Source organism: Ursus americanus, chromosome 17 (genome assembly GCF_024610735.1).
Source record: "Ursus americanus isolate L20-20 chromosome 17, mUrsAme1.1.p, whole genome shotgun sequence".
Classification (NCBI taxonomy): Eukaryota; Metazoa; Chordata; class Mammalia; order Carnivora; family Ursidae; genus Ursus; species Ursus americanus.
Genome location: NC_142143.1, coordinates 7,011,501 through 7,035,313, shown reverse-complemented (window position 1 = coordinate 7,035,313; position 23,813 = coordinate 7,011,501). Strand labels below are relative to the sequence as shown.

Here is a 23,813-nt window from a genome sequence, read left to right as displayed (position 1 = left end):
GGGAACCACACTTTGAAAACCTAAAAGCTTAAAAGACCACCTAAGCCTGAAAGATCATCATTTAAATCCATTTTATCATCTTATGTGTGAAACTACTGTGGGAAATTGTGACTAGCATTTGCTCAAAGAGAGACCACAGTACAATCCCAATTTAGTAAAAAGGCCAAGAGAAAATACATGAATCATTCTTTCTGGGGGGTAAGGTTACAGGTGATTTCTTTTAACTTTTTCATTGCTTTCTGAATTTTCCCAGACTTGTTAATGAACATGTATTACTCTGATATATCAATCTAGGGAGTGAAGGGAAAGTAAAAGTTTTTGTTAAAATAAAAAGGGGTGACTGGGTGGCGCAGTCGGTGTCTGACTCTTGGTTTCGGCTCAGGTCATGGTCTCAGGGTTGTGAGATGGGCCCTGCATCGAGCCCTGTGTCTCCACGTTCAGCAGAGAGTCTGCTTAAGACTCTCACGCCCTCTGCCCCTCCCCCCTCTCTAAAATAAATAAGTGAATCTTGAAAAAAATAAAATAAAGCAAAATAAAAAGGCCGCAGCAAGGCCAGTGACTGTGACACCCCTTACTGCTTCCTAGGGCGATTTTGCGGCTGCTGCGGCCAACCTACAGACCTGCCTGTCGGTGTTGGGCCGGGCCCTGCCCACCTCCCGCCTGGACCTGGCCTGCAGCCTCTCCTGGAATGTGATTCGCTACAGCCTGCAGAAGCTGCGCCTGGTGCGTTGGCTGCTCAAGAAGGTCTTCCAGCGCCGGCGGGCCGCCCCGGCCACCGCAGCAGGCTTCGAGGACGAAGCCAAGGCCAGCGCCCGGGACGCGGCCCTGGCCTATCACAGGCTGCACCAGCTGCACATCACAGGTGAGGGGTGGCCTCCACTGCCCGGCTGGCCTCCAGGTGCCTTTGCCAGTTCTCTGCCCCGGTCGAAGCCCTTTTCACATTGCTCTCCTGGAATGGTCAGGCAGACCTTCCACCCATATCCGTGGCTGTAAACATGGTTCATGACCGTAGCTCATCAGTTTAAGGTGCACATGTTTTCGCATTAATCTCTCTATACTTCGGCTGTGTCCTTTACACAGTGGATGGTATGGTGGAGATGGCACTGTTTTTTCCTGGGTGGTACTTAAATTAATAGTAAACTTAAAATTGATGTCATCTTAGATTCAGTGAAATATCATTTATTTCATTCAACAAACTTCTGCTCTAATAATAGGCAGGCAGGTCAGCAAGTGAATTATGATTTCGTGTGGTAGAGGTAGCAGAAGGATTGGGCTTCAGTTGCAGGGCGGGGTGTACTATGAGGAGGATTTCAAGAAGGGCTTTCTGGAAAGTCTTGGCTTTGCGTGACAGGAGGGGTAGAGTTCGCCAGCCACGTGGAAGGGGCTGTGCCTTCCAGGCAGTGGGATGACTTTTGGGAAGCAGATTTCAGTAGTCCTAGAGCCAGCCGGCCAAGGGGAGGGTGACGGGAGCCAGGCAGTGAGGGGCATTCAGACAGTGGTGACGCCATCAGATTCTGGAGCGAGCAGATCCGCTCTGATGGCAGGTAGAAGGTGGGTGAGGGGAGGATTAAGGCTGGCATCAGGGAGTCCAGATAGGAGCAAATGCAGCTGGAGATGCGAGGGGCAGGAGAACAGGCGGGGAGAGCAGAAGCTGGGATTGACAGGGCTTGGGGGCCTATGGGACGTGAAGAGGGTCAGGAAAGGAGTGGCGAGGATAGTTCCCCAGTATCTTGCTTGAGAGTTTGGGGGGAATGGTGTTGCTGCCAACAGTGGTGAGGGAAACAGGCTGAGGAGCAGGTTTCCAGGGAGAAGGTGAGGAGTTTCGTTTGGGACGCTTGCTTGCCTGCAAGGCCTGGAGGGAAATGATGAGTGGCGGTGCACGTGCTGGATCCACAGCCCGAGATGGGGACTTGGTCTTTGGCCACAGTGAGAATGAAAGCCGAGGTTGCTGATGAGAGGCCTTTGGAAGGGGACCCTTAAGGGACCCAGAAAACCACCACGTATCATGGGCAGGCCAAGGGCAGGAGTCAGGTGAAGACTGCCTGAGAGGTTTGGCGTTGGGGGAGCAAAATCAGAGGGCTCGACAAGGGAGGTTGCTGCAGGGATATCCGATGAAGGTCAGAAAGCAACAGTGGGATGTAACGGGAAGGTGTTGGAAATGCGCTGGTGAGGGAGCTTCAGCCCAGAAATGGGGCCATAGCAGGCCCCAGGCGTGGCGTGAATGGGAGATGAGACCCGTGGGGCCAGCCATGGGTTTTAACACCTGGACTCATGGTAGAGTTCCAGCAGAGGGTCCCCGTCTGTGGACCCTGCTTCGCTCTTCTCTGCCCTCTCAGTGTGCCCTTGGGGGATGGAACCAACTCCCTCCCAGCTGTCATGTTCTGGAGAATTCCAGCTGGGATAGTTCACATCACTCATTCCATCCACATTTGCTGAGCACTCTGCGGTCCTGGGTTTATTCAAGGCACTGAGAGGACGGGTGACTAAAACATGATCCCCTCATTGACCTCCACCCTCCCTCCCCTGAAGAGAGAAAGCCAGATGGTGTCTCCTGGGGGAGAGCGACACCTGATGCCTGTGCAGAACAAAGTGTAGGGGCTGGTAGAAAGATGGGGGAGGCAGGGTGGCCCCAGGGGAAGAATGCGGGGCTGCTGAGGTCAGGAGGCCTGGCTCAGCCACCGTCTGGACCTTTGACATGGGGCCACCCCTGAAGCGCAGGCTTCCTTAGCAGAGCTTGCTTGCCCTGGCCCCCTTCCAGCCCTGTAGTGAGGACCAAAGTGAGCAACAGTGTGAAAGCCTCACGGCCTTGATGGGCTCTCATGCCGGCACAAGGGCACTTCAGCCCCTGACTTCAGGGTCACAGCACATGACTGCAGCCCTCACATGGGAGCACGTAGGAAGCCTTCCTCGCCTTCCACCTGCTAACCTAAGATGTGTCCAACGTCAGTGCTGTTTCGTGTTACTTCCCCCTCAAAAAGGGGTGTGCTTAGATGCTGTGCGTTCTTTTACAATGAAAATAAATTCACATCAATTTTTTTCTTGTTGTTTTTAAATTTTTATTACCTCTCTCCATGTTTGGAGATGCAGGATGTTTCAGTAGAACGTGGTTGTGTTTTGGAAAGTGTCGCAGTGCCTACCTCTGAGTCCCGTACGACGACCTGCAATCTTAATTGTTCCCATTTCCACAGCCCATGTGCCACATGTCAGGCACTTGACATGCATTTTCTCTTGTCCCCAACAACCTGTGAGGTAGAAAGGAACACACAGCTACTCGGTCACAGAGCCTCGCATCCCAGCCAGGACCATCTGATGACAGACTTCCAGTACTTTCTCAGTCCTTGTGCTCTTGTTCTAATTACACTGGAGAAAACAGAAAAAAGCTTGGTTTGGAGGAATCTGGCGACATCAGCGTCTGTTTCTGCCTGCCACAGGGAAGCTTCCTGCGGGATCTGCTTGTTCCGACGTACACATGGCTTTGTGCGCCGTGAACCTGGCCGAATGCGCAGAAGAGAAAATCCCGCCAAGCACGTTGGTCGAGATCCATCTGACTGCCGCCATGGGGCTCAAGACCCGGTGTGGGGGCAAGCTAGGCTTCCTGGCGGTGAGTACCCTGCTGCTCCCTTCTGCGGACTGGCACAAAGCACCCTTCCCTGGCCAGGAGCTAAGATGCAAAAATGGGTGTGGGCCCTGCCTTTGGGGGCCGACTACCCAGAGGGGTCGATAATTCAGTCAGTGGGTCATTTCACAGATACTGAGGCACTAAACAAAGCAGCCCAAGAAAAACAAAACCCCTCCTGACCTTACAAGCATAAGGAGGACATTTTGGTGCCTGGAGTAAGAAGATTGATTCAGTGATAACAGTGACCCGTATTCAAGGGGTTAAATATATGACTCTTCTGCTCTTCAAGTGGTCATAAAAATGTTGAGATTTTCTGCTCGTGTCTCCTGGTGTTTTTATTCACACAAAAGTAGCAATTGCATATCTTCTATTACTCTCAGTCCAGAAATGGAAAACAGTGCACGTCTTCGAGGAGCTCAGGTCAGACCCGGGGCCGGAATGGTTATTATCAGGCGCCTGCATTGTGCCCGGCATAGGGCCAGCCCTGGGAATTCATAGTCGCTGTTATCAACTAGTTCACAGCTTCTGCTGACCTCAGGCTTTCTCTTACTCCAGCAGAAAGAGACGTTTTATTCGGTGCCCGCTTTGCGTAGGCTGCTGAATACATCAGCTGTGTTCAGCACGGAGTGATCACATTTCTGTTTGTTGCCATATCTCAGTCGTGGCACTGATGAGCTGAATAGGAACGTGCCCTGTGGCGACACGGATGTTTCCTGAAGTGTGTCACCCTAGTCTAAGTGACAGAGGGCATGGGAAAGCCCAGTGTACTTTCTGTGTCCCAATGCTGTTTCAGTGGCCATAGGTAAGATGTTCATTCAGCAAATGTTACCGAGTCCCAGCTCGGACCAGGCATTCCCTGGAGTGGAGATGCAGTGGTATGAGGGCTATTTGCCCAGTCCTCAGGAAGCGCACAGTCTGGCAGGGAATCCAGATGAGGAACAGGCCTTAAGGACAGTGGGTGCGTACAAGGCTGGGGCTCATTCGGCTGCCCAGAGAACGCACTGCTCTTGACCCAGTCTTAGGGGAAGGCAAGGTGGCATTTCTGGGCAAGGCCAATCGAGGCTGAGAGCAGGAGGCATCGGGTAGGCTGCTTCCGTATCCCATTCGTTTGTCCTGGCGTTCTGGGCTGATGTCATCACACTTGTAACTTCTCTGCCCCTAAAAAGCGTTTTGAAGACGTTAATTTTATTGAAATACAATGCACCTGTAGAATAATGTGTGCATTTTAATTTACAGCTTGTTGCATTTTCACAAAGTGAACTCACCCATGTAACAACAACCGACCCAGATCAAGAAGTAGGACTTGCAGGGCACCTGGCTGGCTCAGTCGGTGGAGGATGCGACTGTTGATCTTGGGGTTGTGAGTTCGAGCCCCACGTTGGGTATAGAGATTACTTAAAAAAAAAAATCTTTTAAAAAAGAAGAAGAGGTAGAACTCCCCATCACCCCCAGAAGCTTTTGCAGGCTTTCACTCACACTGCCACCTACAAAGATAACCATTATTCTGAATTCTGGCACCATAATTTAACCTGCCTCTTATTTGTTATTTCTGTAAACTTTTTACTGAAGTATAATTTGCGTGTAGAAAAGTACACAAATCATAAATACACAGTTCAGTGACTTCCCAGAGTGAATACAGTCACACAACCAGCAGACAGATCAAGAACAGAATGTGGCCAGGACCCCAGAAACATCCCTTGGACCTCCTTGCAGTCAGCAAACTCCCCCTACCGCAAGACCTCCAGCCAGGGAGACCGCCATCCTGATCACCTCAGATGGTTTGCCTCTGTTGGAAATTTATAGGAGAGTCACATAGTATGTACCGTGTGTGTCCGGCTGCTTTCATGCAGTGTGGTGTGTAAGATTCAGTTGTGTTGCTGCATATAGTTAGACTGTCCATTCTCGTTGCTTTGTAGTATTCCATTCTATGGCTAGACCTAGAGATGGACTTCTGAGTTGTTTCCTGTTCTTGGTTACTATGAACAGTGCTGCTGTGAACGTCCCTGTTCATCTCGTGGTGAGCATATGATTGCATTTCTAGGGATGGTGTTGCCGGGTCAGCGGTTACAAGGATGTTCAGCTTTCGTAGACGGGGCCTAACAGTTTTCCAAAGCAGGTGTACCAGTTTCCACTCCACCAGCAGTGTAGGAAAGTTCCAGTTCCACATCCTTACCAAATACATGATCGCATCATTTCTGGCCCTTCTGCTAGTATCTCATAGTTTTCATTTGTATTTTCCAGGGAATTCACAATGTTGAGCACCTTTTCATTGGCCATTTGGATAATCTCTTTCGTGAAAACCACATTCAAGTCTTAACACCTGTTTATTTGAGATGTCTGTCTTTTTCTTGATTGAAGGAGTTCTTTATTCTGGCTTTGATCCTTGTTGGATATGTGCTTTGCGTGTATCTCCCTCTGTGGCTTGCCCAGTCTCTCTCTTTCTCTCTCCCTTTTAAAGATTTTTTTTTTTTTAAGATTTATTTATTTGAGGGGCGCCTGGGTGGCACAGTGGTTGAGCGTCTGCCTTCAGCTCAGGGCGTGATCCTGGCGTTGTGGGATCGAGCCCCACGTCAGGCTCCTCCGCTGTGAGCCTGCTTCTTCCTCTCCCACTCCCCCTGCTTGTGTTCCCTCTCTAGCTGGCTGTCTCTATCTCTATCGAATAAATAAAATAAAATATTAAAAAAAAAAAAAAGAATGGCTTGCCTTAAAAAAAAAAAAGATTTATTTATTTGAGAGAGAGAGAGCACAAGCAGGGGGAGGGTTAGAAGGAGAGAGAGAAAATCTCAAGCTGAGGTCATGACCCGAGACGAAACCAAGAGTCAGACCCTCAACCAACAAAGCCACGCGGGGCCCCGCCTAGTCTCTCTCTTCACAGTGTCAGTCAGTGAGCACAAGTTCTCAATGTTCATGAAATCAGACGATGAGTCTTTTGCATTACAGTCAGTCACTTTCTGTCCTGTTCGGTGAATCTTTGCCCTATCTCAGTCGTGAAGACACTCTACTGTACTTTGATTCCCACACCCAAGTCCATATCCACCTGGAATTGATTTTCTGTGTGAGGTAGAGATGCGGGGTCTACTTTTTTTCCATATGGAAGTCTCCCTGCCCCCAGACTCTGGTATTAAAATGACCGTCCTTGCCCCACTGTACCAAGTGCCACTTTTTCATAAATCAGGTGCCCATGTATAACGAGTCTGCTTCTGGAGGTTCCAGTCTGTCCCATTACACCAACACCACACACCCCTAATGGCTGAGCCTTCTAATATGTCTTGCTATCTGCAAGTGTCAGCCCTCTAGCTTTAGTGACTCGTTTTTGCCCTTTACCTTCCCCTATAAATGTTAGGATCATCCTGTTGTCCTGAAAGCCCCACTGGGGTTTTGATTGTCCTTACTGCCAAGACGCAGCTACGCTTCAGAGGGACTCAGCCCACTTGAGGAGGGTGTATATGTGGCAGCCGAGGATCAGGAAGATGGTGCCCGTAAAACTGTCCCTGCCCTTGAGTCCCCGCCCCAAAACATCTGATGCGTCTAACAGGCAGTGAGCAGTCTGATGTGTATTTCCTCAGTTTCCTCCTTGCATGTACTAACATAGACACATTATAATCTATTTAATGTGATCCTGCCTGAAACCCTGTTCTGCCACTTACTTTTTTCCAACCGAACAATGATTCTTGGGCCTCTCTCTTTGCTGCCTCCTTACTCCACAGAGGTACCGGGTACTGCAGCACGTGCTGGGGGGCGTCCGGTTGCTTCCCGTATTTGCAGTTACGGTGCTGCGGGCAGTGTCACCTCGCGCTCTCCTCACCTACTTGTATAAGTCTCTCCTGAGGTGAAGTCTCTAGAAGTGGTGATGCTCACTCAGGGCATAAGTACCTGGAACACCACTGGTGTCGCCAAATTTGCATTTTCAGTAAGGTTGGGCAGAGGAGAGGAACTGATTTCTAGGAAAGTAACCGCCCCTTGCGTCTGGTGGCTTCTCTTGAGAGGAGCCAGGCTGAGAGGCCCAGACAGTGCTTTCCTAAAGAGGAAGAGGCTTTGAATTCAGTCCGAATATATTTAGCTAGCCAATGAGTCAGGCTTTGAGGGCAAGCAGAGGTCTGGCCTCTGTGAAAATGGTTTAGATCAGAGGTTCCCAGTCTTTCTCAGCTCATGGCACCCTTTGTGTCTCAGTAATTTTTTCATGGTTGCCCTGAGCTAACAGTTCTGCTTATTAATTAGGTACAGAGATCTTAATACACATTATGTCTTAACAATTTAGTAGCCATTAAAGCAAAACACACAAAAATGAAAGAAGAAATAGTATTTTCTTTCTTGATAACGGTAATTGCTGACTTCCGGGGTACAGGTGCCTGTTGCGTGCCGTGTATCTTCTCAAACTTTGAAATCGGAGTAACACCACCAACTTCTGATTTTCAGACAGTGCTTGCTTTTTATTACAGTAGCCTCTAAAAACTCAACTTCGTGAAGATGTGACATCACCCAAAGGAAGGTCGTGCAGTCTCACATCGAGACTTCAGACTACCACCATTTAGTAGTTTCCATGGTGTCTGACTCATGTTGGGCATGGCTGTATTTACCTCAGAAAGGTAAATATCTGGGAGCACCCCTGCAAGTTCCTTGCCCTGCTTCGGGGTGCCTTGGCACACAGTTTGAGAACCATGGAGTAAGCCTGGTGTGGGAGGACACGATGTGGAATTAGGAATGGCTAGGGACTGCAGGGTGGCTCTCAGATCTAAGCAGTTCGGAGTCTCCTGCCACGGCTGCTCCGTTTGGCAGTTAGCAGATAGATGAGTTAGAGGGGAGGGGGCTCCTAGGCCGCAGCTTAGGTGGGTTCTGGTGTCTGTAAAATTTAGGGAAATTGTCATAGGGTGATAATGCCAAGAAAATTAAAAGAGCAACAGAAGTTATTCTTTCAGTTTGCCTTCTAGAAATGATACTGTGGTTGATTGTACAGGATTTATATGTCTTATTAATTCAAACCACTAAACTCCAGCTCCCACGCACACACGCTGAGATGTCTTTGAATTAACTAAGGTTTTTCTTCAGAATTAAGCATTAAGATGTATTTTAACTTAATGATTTTCTAAATACTTCTTTGGGTTCCTCTTGCAAAACCACCTAACTAGTTTTTGTTTCTGCTTTTCTTGGTGATGTTCGGACCCTCGTGAGGGACCCGTTGTTTTCAGTGTCCCCTGGAGCAGCACTGTGCTCCCTTGCTGATCAGGCAACCGTGAGGAGGTTCTCTGACTTCACTGGCCCTGGGATTGCCGCCACCCCGCCCCCAACCTCTGTCCCATTCAGGCTCCTCCACTGCAGTTACAAGCTCGGACTCAGCAAGCACTTTGTTGAGGGTCAGGAGAAGGTCATGGGATTCCTCTGCGCTTGCTCTCCCGTATCCGGCTCAAATATGGCGGTCAGCAGAGAGGAGGGCAGGTCGTTAGTGCTGCTGGCCCCGTGATTGGAGACTTCGGGGAAGTGCGGTGATCGTGTCTCTGTAGCGCAGTTTGGCCAGGTCATTTGCTCCGATTCAGGCAGCACTCTGCAGATCCCCCCGCCATGAGAGTCCGTCATCTCAGTCCGTGTTCCCTGATGGCACTTTGGCAGTTCTATTTCTGACCCTGGCATTCAAGTCTTCTGAAGCTGTTACATTAGCTGATGGCTACTTAGAGCCCAGTAAAGGTCAGAACCATCAGACTGAACCAGACAAGGAGGCACTGCTCTCATTGTGGAGGCAAGGGCGAAAGTGTGAAGGTTGAAGTCTGCGAGCCTGTCCCAGCGGCCCCTCTGGGTTTCCTGAGCTCTGGGTCTCATGCCTGTCCCCCCTCCCATCCTTCTCGGCTCATCTCCTCATTCAGATCAGCCTGCATTGAGTGGGTTTATGGGTTGGAAATTACGGGTTTTAGAGTAAAGTATCCTTAATAAATGGCGGAATTTCTGAAAACATGGATAGACAGCATGCCTGCAGTTCTTCTTCCTGGAGGCCTGGAGTGATGTCACCCCACAGGCAGTGGAGGGGCTTGGGAGACTAAGGCGCCGGCTTCAGATAGCCCAGCAAAGAGGCTCTCAAAGGCTGTGCTGGTCTTCCCTCATGGGCTGGTGTTCACATCAGGGGATCACCTAGGGATGGCATGGCAGTCTCTTTGGGAGTAGATAAAGCCCTTGCAAGGCCAGCTTTCGGGGGAAAGACATCAGCCATATACACGCATGCCTGCACGGGTCCTTGGACGAGCCTTGGAGCTACCCCGTCACTCCAGTGCTTTCCAGCGTGACAGTGATGTAAATAACATTACTAGCCGCTTGCTGTGTGCCTTTCCTATACTCTTAATACTCAGAGGTAAAAGAGATGAAAAATTAGTCAAAGCAGAACACTCTTATGCCTCAAAATATTCTAAAGGGTAAGTAATTAAAATGACAGATAAGGCAAAGTCCCAGGATCCCAGGGGCCGCCTGGCTTGGACACAGAGGCCCTCGCAGGGCTGAGGGTGGAAATGCAGCTGCGGAGCGAGGGTAACCTCTCCTCCACGAACCACCCCTCCCCACCTCTGCTGGTTCAATGCCCCAGGCCGACCAAGCAGGACAGGGTGCAGCAGAGGCCCCACCCGTGCCCTGAAACCCTGTCCCCCGACCCCGCTGAAGGTGGTACCCAGTCACCAAGTCCCAGTCACCAAGTCCAGCTGGCTCCCCCAGAGCCACTTGTCCTGGTTTCAGTGGTGACGTTTACTTCCACGGATATGAGGGGCCCGGCCCTTCTGTCCATCTTCCCCAGCCTGCTTCCACCACAGTAGTGCTTTCTGATGGCCAGCGTTCTGTCGCCCTGGAATTACCCCCGGTCCTTGTCCTTCCACAGAGCTACTTCCTCAGTAGAGCCCAGAGCCTGTGTGGCCCTGAGCGCAGCGCCGTCCCCGACTCACTGCGCTGGCTGTGCCACCCCCTGGGCCAGAAGTTTTTCATGGAGCGGAGCTGGTCGGTGAAGTCGGCTGCCAGGGAGAGTCTGTACTGTGCTCAGAGGAACCCAGGTGAGAATTTGGCAGCCACTGGAGATTGGAGAAAACCAGGAGAGCCCTCAGGACTTCAGGGGGACTGTACTCCAAACACACAGTTCACAGGTGGTCTCAGTCTTGTTCTTCCCAAAGCTCAGGGACGTCGCAAGCCTGGTTAGCCGCTAAGCCAGGTTTGCAGCTTGCCTCTCTCTGACATTCGGAGCCTGTGGCCCCTACCTCCGTCACACCATTCTCACCCTTGTTCTGGGTGCTTTGGAGACACAAAGGATGAGTGGAGTTGCTGTTCGCTGGCCCGGCCTCCTGGTCCCACTGGAAGGCAGACGTGTACGGAGTGGTTAGAGAACGATAGGCGACAGGCGGTCATCAAGTGCTGAGTGGTGGCGGGGACAGGGCTCCAGGCAGCAGAGGAGATGCTGGCTTGCTGTCCCTGGTGTTTGACAGTGATTGGAGGCGACTTACCCTGCTCTCAGACTTGAGCGGCCGGTGGCTTTCTGCTCGCTGTGTGCTCTCCCCTCTCTAAAGTGGGAGCCTGGGGAGAGCGAGGCGTGTTCTGCAGGTATGGCCTGGGCACGAGCTTCCACTATCCTTTTTTCAAAAATAATAACTTATGGCTCAATATAAGAATGGTGCACCACACCAAAAAAGAAAGGATAAAAGTGAAAGCCATCCTAAATCTCAGCTCCATCCCCACGGTCTGCTTTGTCTACGCTGCAGACAGCCTTTCTCATCTCGTGCAGGCTCTGTTTCTAGGCCTTGTTGCCCAGAATGTGTTCCTAAGTGTCCTGCTTCCCCGTCCTTGTCAGATGGCGGCCCCCACGTCTGCACATGGGACGGGAGGGAAGAGGCCGCTGCCGCCCTGCTTCGGGTCTGCCAATTGGGAACTTGGCCGTGACAGCTGTTGCAAGCATTACAAGGCCACTTGTTTACTCAGCACAGCCAGGCCATCACTAGCCACAAAGACTTGGAAAACAGGAGCAGGTCTTCCATGTCATGTCATGGCAGCGGCCAGCACTTTATTCTCCTCCTCTGACTCTGTCCGCCTTCCCATTTTCTGTTCACTGATAAGGCTTGCAGCCCCAACCTTGAAGTACTGAGTACTGTGCCAGGAGACACCGCACCGCTCCCACATACCTCCCCCAACCTTCCAGCTATCGAACAGGGTGCTTCTGGGCTTTGGTGGGGAAGGGGGTTGAATTCCTATTTAGAGAGGAGAACTGTTTCTTGGGTTCCTCTCCCCGCCCTCTGTTTTCTCTGCAAAAACAAAATAGGCTCATGAGAAGACCATCTGACCCTTTTGGCCTTTCCCTTCTTCTTCAGCTGACCCCATTGCCCAGGTCCACCAGGCCTTCTGCAAGAACCTGTTGGAGCGAGCTGTGGAGTCACTGGTGAAGCCTCAGGCCAAGAAGAAAGCTGGAGACCAGGACGAAGAGAGCTGGTAATGTCCCCAGGATGGGCCCCTGCCTCCGGCATCTGCGAGGCCCTCATGCCTGGCAGGAAACAAGCCCTAGTGTGGGGTCTACGGGGAAATCGAATGATTCCTTGGTATTTGTTCCTCAAACCTGGCAGCCCCATGGGAGTCCCGTGGGAGCTCTGACCTGACCTCTTCACCCTTTATTCCCAGACCGAGTGTGCCGCTTTTCGCCTTACTCCTTTTCCCCATCCCTTCACCAAGTGGAGATAGTTCTTGGACAGATCAGGGATTTGACTACGTTGCTTTGCTTTTGGGGTGGGGAGGGGACAAGGCCTGTTGAGGGCGTAGGAATGGAATGTGGAGGGCTGAGCAGAAGGCAGACATCTGGGGGACCCAGACCTTTATACAGTGTGCAAGCAATTTCTTATTCTTACGGAGCAATGGAGCACAGTCTTTCCTCCTCAGAGTAAGACCTGCGGGGCAGACAGGTGCCAGAGTCACTGTCCTACAAAGCCTAGGTCCCGACTAGAGTGCACCTGAGCAGGGAAGGGAGGCCAGTTCTACTCCATGACGTCAGCAGACTGGTGGGAGGAGAGGACATTTGAACTAGGCCTTGAGGGGAGTAGTCAGGTTTTATTGGACGGGGGATGAAAGAGAAAAGCTGGAGCATCAGGAGCAGCCCAGGGACACATGAAGAAGGAAGGCCTGTGGAGCCTGGGAATGGCGTTGGGGGCCGGGCTCAGGTGTGCCTGGCGTGATGCCGGGGAAGGGACCAGAATGGCCATTGGGTCTTGGAACTGGAGCATCGAAACCAGGCATGAAGGGGTCCTTCTGTACATTCTGATAAACAGTGGGACCATTTCTTTTCTTTCTAGTGAATTCTCTAATGCTCTGGAGTACCTGAAATTACTTAATTCTTTTGTGGACTCTGTGGGGATTGTGACCCCACCCTTCTCCAGCAGCTCCGTGCTCAAGTCAGCCCTTGGTAAGCATCCTGCAGGGTGGCTCTGCAGGCCTCACGTTGCTTAATTCACTCCTTCACAGCCCGTTTGTCCCGGGGGTTCCGAGGCAGTTAACGAGTGTGCACTTGAGAAACTTCTCTGGATCTGAGGCGTGTATCTGGGGCCCGCACGTAGTCCCAGCCTGTAGGTACCCCCTGCTGAGTGGCAATCTGGGGATAGGAAATCATGATTCTCCTAAAAGTAGGACGATGAGCAGTGAATATCTTTCCTGGGCCCTGGCCGAGTGGGGCAGGAACCTTCCCAAACACCCAGACTGAGCAGCATGTGGTCTAGACACTGGGGGCTCGTGGCAGCTCGCTCTTCAATGCACAGTGGCCCCAAGGCTGCTTTTGGGTCTGACACTCTCTGCCGAAGAGACTTTTTCATCCGGGTATCTGTACTGCTCTGCAGCTACCCATTGGTTGAGCCAGTGCAACCTGCTGACTGAATTGGCACCAGGACATTCTTCGCTTCTGTCCCCAGACTGCTGTCAGTATGACAGCATAGCAGCTGTTTCTGAGACTGCTGGGAGAGGGGGCTGTCAGGCTCTCTTCTGGCCATTCTCCCCAGGGAGGAAAAGATTCCAGAAAAGCAGCCACCCCATCATGACCCCTGACCCTGTGGACTGTCTTGAGAAAAGCATAAGCTCTTCCACCTTTTATCTTATACTTCCGCCTGTCACCCCGCCCCCACCCCTTGCATGGCGAGACCACTGGTACCGTCGTTCCGCAGCTCAGAAAACCGAGCCTCTGAGAGGGAAAGACTAAAGATTCTGACAAGAGCCTCTTATTGCAAACACTTGGGAAGCCCCATTTTTCATGACTGTTGGAGATTCAGGTTGTTCCCAGGGTTTTACTTAAAAATTACACTACAGGGGCGCGTGGGTGGCACAGTCGGTTGAACACCCAACTCTTGATTTCGGCTCAGGTCATGATTTCAGGGTGGTGAGATCGCTCAGTGGGTGTCTGCTTGAGATTCTCTCCCTCCCTCTGCCCCTCCTCCCTGCTCACGCATGTGCGCACTCTCTTTCTCTCAAATAAATCTTTTTTTTTTAATTACACTACAGTGAACATCTTTGTTACACATTGTTTTTCTCTATTTGGGCCATTTTTTTTGCGATAGGTTGCCCTGGGGGATTACCAGATTAATAGGAGTGAGCATCTTTAAGGATCTGGATACGGGTTGCCAAACACTTGCCAAAAGATAGCGCTGGCTCATGTCCCCCAGAATTGTATGAGGGGGCAACCCAAAGGTCCCCCGCCCATCGGCAGAAAGTAACAATGGCTGGTGCACATGGACCTGGGTGCAGGCAGCCCGGCTGAGCACCATCGGTCTGCAGGTGCTAGAGGCATGTTTGGTACTGTTCCCTTCTAGGTCCAGATGTCATCTGTCGGTGGTGGACGTCCGCCATCACCGTGGCCATCAGCTGGCTCCAAGGAGACGACGCGGCTGTACGTGCTCATTTTACTGAAGTAGAGCGTGTTCCCAAAGCCCTGGAAGTGACAGAGTGCGTAAGCCCCCTTGACCACTTACTTGCTTCTCTCTGGGGGAATCCCAAAGACCAGGCGTGCCAGGCTCACTTCTCTATGTTAGCAGGAGCGAGCAGGTCTGAGGGTCATTGGGGTGAAAGGTCAGGCAGCCTGGGGACTACCTGATAGATGGAGAGAGAAAGTGAGAGGGAGGAAGAGGGCGGGACGGAGAAACCGAGCTTGGCAAGCACCCCGTCTGTGTGTGTTGTCCCAGCAGCTGTGAGTGCTAATTCCGGGGCCACCTCTCCCATCCTCTGCGGAGCCACAGGCTAGAGGGAGAACAGTGTGGCTGCTGGCATCTTCGGAAGCTCCTGGTGAAGCCAGGCAGTGTGGTGACGGCTCTGGCCAGCTCAGGGCTTGGAAGGGCCCAAGGAGCCTTGTCTCATGTGCCGTCATTGTATCCAGTTTCCTTCCAGCCGCCTTTTAGCCCCGCGTCAGCCCTGTCACTAAGAAGGCCTTGGGCCTGTAGCACGAGGCATGACCAGAGAGCTTTTGACCTTCCTCTTGGAGGCGTTTGGCCCATAGTGGTGCTCCACCCTGCCTGCTGACCCTCTGGCTGTTTCTGAGTGTCCCTAACATCTTCTGCAACTCCAGAGAAGTAGTAAAATGCCCCAAGACAGAAAAGCCCCACCGGGTCCAGTCCTCAGAGCCAGGGCTGGAACATTTCCTGTCCAGCAGGCTATGAACCAGGAGAGCAGGAAGGAGCTGAGAAAAATAGGTCTAGGCAGGTTCTCTGAGGTAGGTCTGACACCCCAATTTCATTTAAGTAACCCATTTTTTAAGCACCCTGACCAGTCAGCACCCACCTCGCACTCCACCCCGTGTGTATTGTGTCCCAGCCAGTGTGCCTGAGGACATGACGGGTCTATCGTCCAGAGTCCCCTCACGTAAGCAGCAGAGCCCTGACATCTGCTCAGTCCCTCGGCGGACATTCCTCCACCTGAATTCAGTCCCTCTGGGGTTCCTTTGCTCTTTAGGGGTAATGATGCTGTGGGACCCCTCTCCCATCTCCAGCCTCCCCAGCCTCTCCCTGATCTGCTCTATGAAAAGAAGCTACGTTCCTCTAGAGAATTGAACAGCCAGCGTCTGAGGGAATGGCCCCTCCGAGAGCAGGTGCACATAGTGGAATTAGTACTTTATGCCACCAGAGGGGGCAGCAAGTGGCTTTGTGGCCACTTTACAGATGAAGAAACTGAGGCACAGATTGACTGTCAGGTGGCTCTTTAGTGGCAGTCCTGGTGGTCGAGCCTGGGTCTCCGATCCTTTCCTCTCCATCACATGCCCTGTTCCTAGGCCTCCCACACCCCTTCCTGGTTCCATCATTTTTCGAGTGGATGCTTAACTGAGGGCCCTCTTGGTGCCAGCTGCGTTCTAGGCTCTGAGAGGCAGCAGTGAACAAAAGAGCAAGTTCTGGCCACGAGCAGCTCGATGGTGGCCGGACCTGCACAGGCACTTCTGTGGGCAGCTGGTGCGATTGCCTTCACCAGGCCAGTTGTGGCTTCTGTGAAGCAGCCAGTGCATCTCTTCACTGGGAGGGGCTCTGGGCCAGAGGGAGGGAGGCCCATCAACCACACGTCGGTGTCAGGGGGACCAGAGGTGGGTACAAAGGGCCTGACCCAGTGGGCAGCCAGAGGAGGCTGATAGGGGGCAGGACAGGAGAAGGCAGCCCCCTGGGGGCACAGCGGACGGACTAAGTCTCAGGAGACAAGTTGGTGAGAAAGGGCACTCCCCTGCATCCACGACAGCTGAGGCACAGAAGTGGGAAAGGAGCAGGAGGGGCGCTCTGGGGGCCTACGTCCTGGAGCTATCAGAAGCAGATGGGGGACGGGGGCCTGGCTCGGCTGAGAAGGGCCTGTCCTCCCTCTCTCCCTTGTTTCCTCCCCTCCAGCCACTCTGGCCCCGGGATATTGTCCCATGCATCAGAGACTCAGGGCCTTTGCACCTGTTGCTCCTCTGCCTGGAATCCTCCCTAGAAAGCCACACAGCTCACGCCTCTGTTTCCTCAGGTCTCTGCTAAAATGTCACTTTTCCAGAGAGGACATCCTTGACCACCATCCCTCATAAGATGCCACCTTCTTCCTCTGCTTGGCTTTCCTTCATGGCGCGTACCCTGCCTGGCATTACCTCTTCGGTGTTCAGTGCATGTACTCTCTGACTCCTGACTAGAAAGTGAGCGCCCACAGGCAGGGGTTGGGTTGTTTGCTGTGCATCGCCAGGCCTGGGGCTCGGCCAACATTCCTTGAATGAAGGAGGTGCTGTGGGGGTGGGGAGCCCCACCCTCATTCAGGGCTGGCATTTCAGATCTGGAGCCATTGTGGCAGCATTTGAGTGGACAGATCCACGTGTCACCAGCTCAGGCTACTCATGCTACCCAGGTGACATTCGCTGACCTCCTGCCTCTCCCCTCCCTCTCCCTGCCCAGGAGCCCCCTGGTGAAGGCCGTCTTCCACACCTGCAGAGCCATGCACACCTCACTGTCTGGGAAGGCGGATGGGCAGCAGAGTTCCTTCTGCCACTGTGAGAGGGCCAGCGGCCACCTCTGGAGCAGCCTCAACGTTAGCGGGGCCACCTGCGACCTCACCCTCAACCACGTGAGTGGGGGCTTGCCCGGCCCCTCAGGGTGGTGCTCAGCTGTGTGGGGAAGAACACTCAGACCCACCTGGAGCTTACCCAGCCAGCGGGGCTGTCCAAAAGACAAACCAGACCAGCAGTTCCTCTCCCCCAAACATCGCCGCTTGGCCCAGTTGGGGTCCCTTTGAGACCTTCGGGCAAGCATGTTTCCACCTGGACTTTTGCTGGGTTCCCTGAGTCCCGGATCCTGCTGGCCAGGCCTCTGCGTTTGCTCCAGGCAGCTGGCCTACCTCCCCTAGGCCGCCGCAAGGCCAGCTTTGGAACAGGCGCCCGCCCGCTCACGCGCACACCCGGGGCCGCCCGCCTGCCCTGGGCGCCTCCGCGGCCAGACGCACACCTCCTCGCGGGCGGCTGTGGTGCATTGTAGTTGCATTGCACGTTCTGGCCGTACCCGTGCAATGTTTCCACAGTGCATCCCAGACGCCTGCCTGGCCCTCGAGACACTCCCCCCCCCCCCCCCCCCGTGCTGTCACTGTTGGATCCCAAAGCACGGCCGTCCCGGCAGAGGGGAGGGGCGGAGTGCGCACAAGTAAAAGTGAAACGTCGTCTGCTCACTCAGGAGCGTGGCTTCACTCCACAAAGGGAGGGACGAGCTATGACCTGGAGGGTCAGGCTCTGAGACCCTCACTGAGGTTTGGTCCCAAGTGTCCAGCCGGGCACTTCCAGCTCGTGGTGGTCAAGGGCCTCAGATACTGGGGGGAACCCAGGAAGCCTGCCAGCCCTGCAGGACAAGCGATGTGCAGAGAGGGCCCAGGAGAAAGGCTCATGGAGGAGCCACCTCTCACTTCATGCCTCTCCTCTGCTGGTCTGTAGAGTTTGTCTTCATGAGAAAACCAGCTAGTCTCAGCTGAGTTTGGGGAACGCGGAAGAGGCCGTGGCACGTGTGGGGCTGGGGTTCCCAGGTGGCAGTTCTATAGGGGAGAATGGGCCGAGAAGAAGGAGACCCATGGAGCCTGCCATCCCTCGAAGGACAGAATCCAGCCCAGGCTGCTACCCCCACCCCCTGGTGCTCCCCCCAACGCTCACCTCTTAAAAATGTCAGATTTCATTTGAAGAGGAAGGCCTCATCCGTGTCCCCCTCAGGCTGTCATCAGCCAGAAACACTGTGGCAAAGGGTCAGGACGCCAGGAAGGCATGAGGCAGGGTCCAGGGTGCGTCCAGTGCCCTGGCGAAGGGGCAAGAAGGGGAACGTTCTGGGGGAGTCCATCTGAACCAGAGGGCCACGTGTCACTCCTCTCAAAAAGGACTGAGCTGTCTTCTCACCCTCAGTGCTCTCTGGTCTTGACGGGAGCCAGGCAGGCGGCCCAGCCTCGTCGGTGCCGTGCAGACAACAGTACTTGAGGCCCCCACTCATGCCTCATCCATGCCTCGTAGCGGCTGGCGTTGACAGTGCTTCCCAAGGCCGGGCGTGGGGCACACACACAGTGCTCTCATGAAACACAACAGCCTTGTGGTGCCCATTTCGTAGATGAGGAGACTGAGGCCAAGAGGTTCAGTCGTGTGCTAGTCGGTGGCAAAACCACAATTGATTTAGGTCTGTGGGTCTAAACCCAAGCATTCAACTGCTCTGTGGTTCCACCTTCTCGGACTCCTGTTTCCTCAACCCCAGGGACCACTCAGGCCAAGCCTTTGGCTGCCTTCTGTTGACGTGAGCCTCTCCTTCCCCTCCTCCATCTCCTGGCTATGCTTCCGTTTCAGGCCCTTTGACCCTACTTGAGGGGCAGGGCCGTGGCACCTTTTGCATACCTCAGCCTCCAGGCCAGCGGGGCTCCTATGAGGTGGGAAGGAGCCTGTGCCTTCCTGTCAGCTCCCCGAGGGTTTTATTCCTGCACCTGCCACGTGTGTCCACTGCCCCTCTCTGGGCCTCACTTCCTTCCCCACAGAATGGGAAGAACAGATCTCCCACCTACGGCCACGGAAAGGACCAGATGCCGTGAGCCCGAGTTCGCCCTTGAGCTGTTCTCTTGTTCCCTGTGGCATGTCTTCCAGGCTGCTGCCCCTCTGGGACTCTCTCCTCCTCCCGGCACTGACAAGTGTCGGGTTGGGAAGCACCTGATAGTTCGGGGATCCCTGTCCCAGCAATAGGCCAGTCACCTGTCTCCTCCCTGGTGGCTCACTCCACAGGTGGTCCAGCTGCTGACCTGTGACCTGCTACTGTCACTGAGGACAGTACTCTGGCAGAAGCAGGCGGGAGCCAGCCAGGCCCTGGGCGAGACGTACCATGCATCGGGCGCTGAACTGGCCGGCTTCCAGCGGGACCTGGGCAGCCTGCGCCGGCTGGCACACAGCTTCCGCCCAGCGTACCGCAAGGTGAGGCCCGGCCGGCCGGCAGGGGAGGGCAGAGGGGGGCCCTGGAGCCCGGTGGGGCGCCAATGTGGGGTTGCAGAGTCGGTCCTCTGAGGTCTGCCAGCTAGCCTGTCAAGCGCCGGGCCGGGTGCCTTGTGTCCCTTCTGCTTGTGTTAGTTGAGTGCCTGCTGTATGCCAGCCCAAGGGGCATGGTGGCGAGCAGGCCACGTGGCCCCCAGGCAGGGGCCGGCACAGAGTGACCTCACCTGCCCAACGCTAGGATGGGAGGAGCTCCTGGCCCTGGGATGGCTGGGAAGGGCACGCACAGAGCTCGCCTCTGGTTTTTCTGACTGGTGTCAGAGTGACAGAAGCTCCCTAGAACTTCATTTAATTCTTTTTCTGAGCCGCCGGGGGCTTTGGTTCTGCTGTGTGACTGCACATAACATCCCCTTGGTGATGGCCACAGGGTCTGAGAAGTCTCTGAGGGTGGCTGTATAATTGGGCATATTGGACCCAAATAGTTTCCTTGCTTGTTTGATTTTTATTGCTAATTAGAGTAATGTACTCAACATGTTTTTGCCTGAATTATTTTCTAAAAACTCAAGTGAGAAGGCCAGAGTGTCAGTGAGAGGGGAAGGGCACGAAAGAGCGAGGCTGCCTTCTCCTTGGGCCCTCACAGGGTCACGCTGTGGCTCCTGTGTGCAGTGAGCCAGGACGGACAGTGGACAAAACACACATGATCACTGGTGACCCACCCGCCGCTGGGTAAAGCAGAAGTAGGCCCCAAGGTTCGGGGCCCTCTCATCTGCTCGGGGCATGGCTGGCATCAACGGCCTCCTCGTGAAACACCATTTCTGTCCTGCCTCCCCGCCGCTGACACTCTTTAGTGGCTCCCCCCGTGGCCTTCCCAGGTGGCACTCAAGACCCTCCCCACAGATGGAAATACGAAGGTATAAAGGAGCCTTGAGATTTGAAGGAATTACAGATCGAGGCCTTGCCTCCCATTCCCCGGTGACCCGTATTTACAGAAGTGCTGCACTTTCACCTAGAAACCTTCTGGCCTCACTTTCTGAAGAAACTGAAGGAAACGGGACCAGGCCTCCTGGTGCCAGCCCAGCTTTCCCACCTCCTGCTGCCCCTGCCTCCCCTCAGCCTGTTCTCAAGCTGGAGGCAGCCCCCCAGGACTTGAGGCTGCGCCCAGGCTTCTTGTCTTCCAACCCAGGGGGCTTGTCAGCGCTCGCTTTGTCACGAGGAGAGGGGAGCAGCCCTTTGCCTCTTTCTTGGCTCAGCCTCGTGGCTACCCCCCGCCAGCCAGCCTGTGCCGGGCTCCCCACTCCTGCTGCTCCCCCAGGCTGCTGCTCCCCCAGGCGTCTGGCTGGGATTGGAGGTCAGAGTGAGGACAGAGGTCGCTTCCATGGGGAGGGCAGGGCAGGGCAGGGTCGTGTGGAGGAAAGGGCCGCCGGGACAGGCATCTGCCGGGGTCCGAACAGGCGTGTCCCCCCTGCACGTCCCCAGGTGTTCCTGCATGAAGCCACCGTGCGCCTGATGGCGGGAGCCAGCCCCACCCGCACGCACCAGCTGCTGGAGCACAGCCTGCGCCGGCGAACTGCTCAGAACACCAAGCACGGTGAGTCTCCCTGCACCCCGGCTCTGGGCCTGGTGTGGACCCTGCCTGAGCAGGGGCGGGAGGAGGGGCCCCTGCGGGTATCCTCATCTGCAGTGTTCTCGGACGTAGTGCGAGAACAGAAGCAGCCCGAGGCTCGGACCCGTGGGCTGCCAGGGAGAAGCCCTGAACGCTGTAAGGCCGCGGCTTGGTCGGGTTGTGGGTCCAGCCTCGAGCGGGGAGGGGAGGGCTGGAGATGGCGTCCCAGCGGGGAGGGGAGGGCTGGAGATGGCGTCCCAGCGCAGAGGCCGGGCTGGAAGCCCCAGAGCCACGCTGCGTGGGGTGCGTCTCAACCCCACCACCGAATGCTAGCCGCGGGGTGCTGGCCACGTGCCTCTCCTGTCGTCCGTGAACCTACCGCACCGGGTGGGTCTGGGGGTCAGTACACGCGCCCACAGCAAGCCCTTGGAACAGCCTGTGCATCCCGGAGGGCTCTCAGTGAGTGGTTCCTCCACGTATCTCCTCATTCCCGCAGGAGAGGTGGATGCCTGGCCCGGCCAGCGAGAGCGGGCCACCGCCATCCTGCTGGCCTGCCGCCACCTTCCCCTGTCCTTCCTGTCCTCCCCGGGCCAGCGGGCGGTGCTGCTGGCTGAGGCGGCCCGCACCCTGGAGAAGGCGGGTGACCGGCGCTCGTGCAACGACTGCCAGCAGATGATTGTCAAGTTGGGGGGCGGCACAGCCATCGCCGCCTCCTGACCCCTGGGCTCTGCCCACCTCAGCCTGCTGCCTCCCCTGCCCTCCTCCCTCTGTCTCTCGGTCTCTCTCCCTCCTCCCAGCCTAGCTGTCTCGCTCCCTGCTCCCTCTGGGAGTTGTGGGATGAGCCTTGTCTCCTGAGCTGTCGCCTGCTGAGGCTTTTGGATCACCTCAGCCTGGTAGGCCCCTGGGCAGAGCCCCAAAAGCTGCTGTGGATAGATGCCCGTGGTCCAGGGGCCCCTGGGTCTGGGAGAGGAAAGCCAGGGCAGGGCAGGAATTGGGGAGTCCCCGACCTGAAAGCAGCAGGGGGCTCCCAACCTGCTTGGCCCCTGCCTCCAGCCCTCAGCCCTCCGCAGCTCTTCTCTCCCCGAACATCCCCCTTTCCTGCTTCCTTGTTTTTTATCAGGCTTTCCCCGTGGGGGACATAGGTCTCTGGGCACCAGAGCGCTTCACCCTTGGCACTGTGCCCAGCTTGCCCCTTCCCCCTTTTTATACAGATGTTTTTATACCCGTGTGCTTGGGTTTGCCGTGACGCAGGGCTGAGTTGCTGTGGCATCTTTTCTTTCTCTCCTTGGGTCTGTGTCCCCTCCCCTGTGCCTGACAAAGCCAGTTCATTGTTTTCTCTTTATTACACAGGACAGCCAGGGAAGGAGGGGGGCCCAGCCCTGGGGAGGCAAGTGGGAGGCAGGGGGCAGGCCTGGGGTTGGATGAAATAATGTCGGCATTATTTTTTAATTTTTTTAAAAAATAAATGGTGTCTTATTTAATTGTCCTGTTCCTTCCCACTCCCCCGCCCCCTGGGATGGCAGCCCAAGTTCAGGGTAGGCCCAGGGGGCTGGGAGAGATGAAGCTACCCATCGGGACTGAGGACCAGGGGCCTTCAGCGTGGGTTCTCAATTCCCTCCCACCCCAATTCCTACCTCCGTAGTCTATTTTTATCCCTAATTCTTGACCTGAAAATAAGCCAGGGTGGCAGGGACCAACCCCCAATCCCTCCCCGCCCCTTTTTGGGGCGGACACTAAGAATAAGGCCCCCTGCCTTGATGGGGTCCTGGGAGGAAAAGTGGTCCCACTTTTCTGGATCCCCCTGGCATGGTGCGCCCCCCCCCGAGGCCATTTCCACCGGGACCTGAGGACTGCCTGAGACCCCAGAGCCTGCTGCAAGGCTGAGAGGGGCTTCCTTCCCCCCCCTCCCTGCCCGTGCAGGGGCCCCAGCACAGACTGGGGGGTGCACACAGCAGGGGCTCCCCCTGATGCCAAGCACAGGCTGGAATGGCTCAGCTTGGACCTTACCCCCTTTCTGTCTCTGGTGCCCCTCCCCCCGTCATTTGTGGCCCCTGTCCCCCACCTTCCCCCCCTCCCGGGTGAGCCAGCCCTTGTGTCATGTGTATATACCGTGCCTTTTCTCATTATTGTTTAGGGGTGGGAGGGGGTGGTTTTTCACGGAAAAGGGGCTACACCTATGGCTTCCTCGATATGGAATCATGCACTGTGTCCTGGATGTAGGCTATTCAATAAACACAGATTGGTACCACCCAGCAGGAGCTGTGTGAGGCTGTGTAGTGTGACCGCTGCGATGACTAGCCAGTTGGCTGCGGGGCTTGGCTTCTGGTGGGTCAGGGACTGAGGACAGCCCCTCTCACTCCACTGAGAGGCCCCTGGGAGGTTTCAGTCGGAAGGAGCTTCCTCGCCCACCCGCACACCTGGCCCCTTCCTTCCCACGCCGGCTGCCTGGGCGGGACAGAGCCTGGGATAAAAGGGCAGCCGGAGGTGGGGCTGGGGACAGAGGTCCCTGTATCCAGGACACGGCTGCTCACACCAGGGGTTGTTTTGGATTTGGGGTGCTAAGCCCGTGTGTGTTCACCCCTCAAAGATAAATCTCTCCTCTACCGGGTGGGCTGGCCCTTAGTTTCCCCTCCTGGCCCGCCAGCGACATCCAGGTCCAGCTCCCATACTTCCCAGCTGGGTCACCTGGGGCA

At 55.0% G+C, this 23,813-nt stretch overlaps 1 protein-coding gene across 1 annotated transcript in view; it reads left to right on the top strand.

Annotated features, from left to right (window-relative positions):
* Positions 1-23,375, top strand: part of SREBF2 (sterol regulatory element binding transcription factor 2) — a 57,359-nt gene extending 33,984 nt beyond the window's left edge. The window contains exons 10-19 of the mRNA XM_045779450.2: positions 586-862; positions 3,432-3,601; positions 10,467-10,635; positions 11,938-12,055; positions 12,907-13,016; positions 14,407-14,539; positions 16,984-17,152; positions 19,317-19,502; positions 20,994-21,105; positions 21,617-23,375. Of these exons, the coding sequence (XP_045635406.2) occupies positions 586-862; positions 3,432-3,601; positions 10,467-10,635; positions 11,938-12,055; positions 12,907-13,016; positions 14,407-14,539; positions 16,984-17,152; positions 19,317-19,502; positions 20,994-21,105; positions 21,617-21,837 (1,665 nt within the window). The 3' untranslated portion in view covers positions 21,838-23,375. The remainder of the gene's footprint in view (positions 1-585; positions 863-3,431; positions 3,602-10,466; positions 10,636-11,937; positions 12,056-12,906; positions 13,017-14,406; positions 14,540-16,983; positions 17,153-19,316; positions 19,503-20,993; positions 21,106-21,616) is intronic.
* Positions 23,376-23,813: the final 438 nt, after the last annotated feature.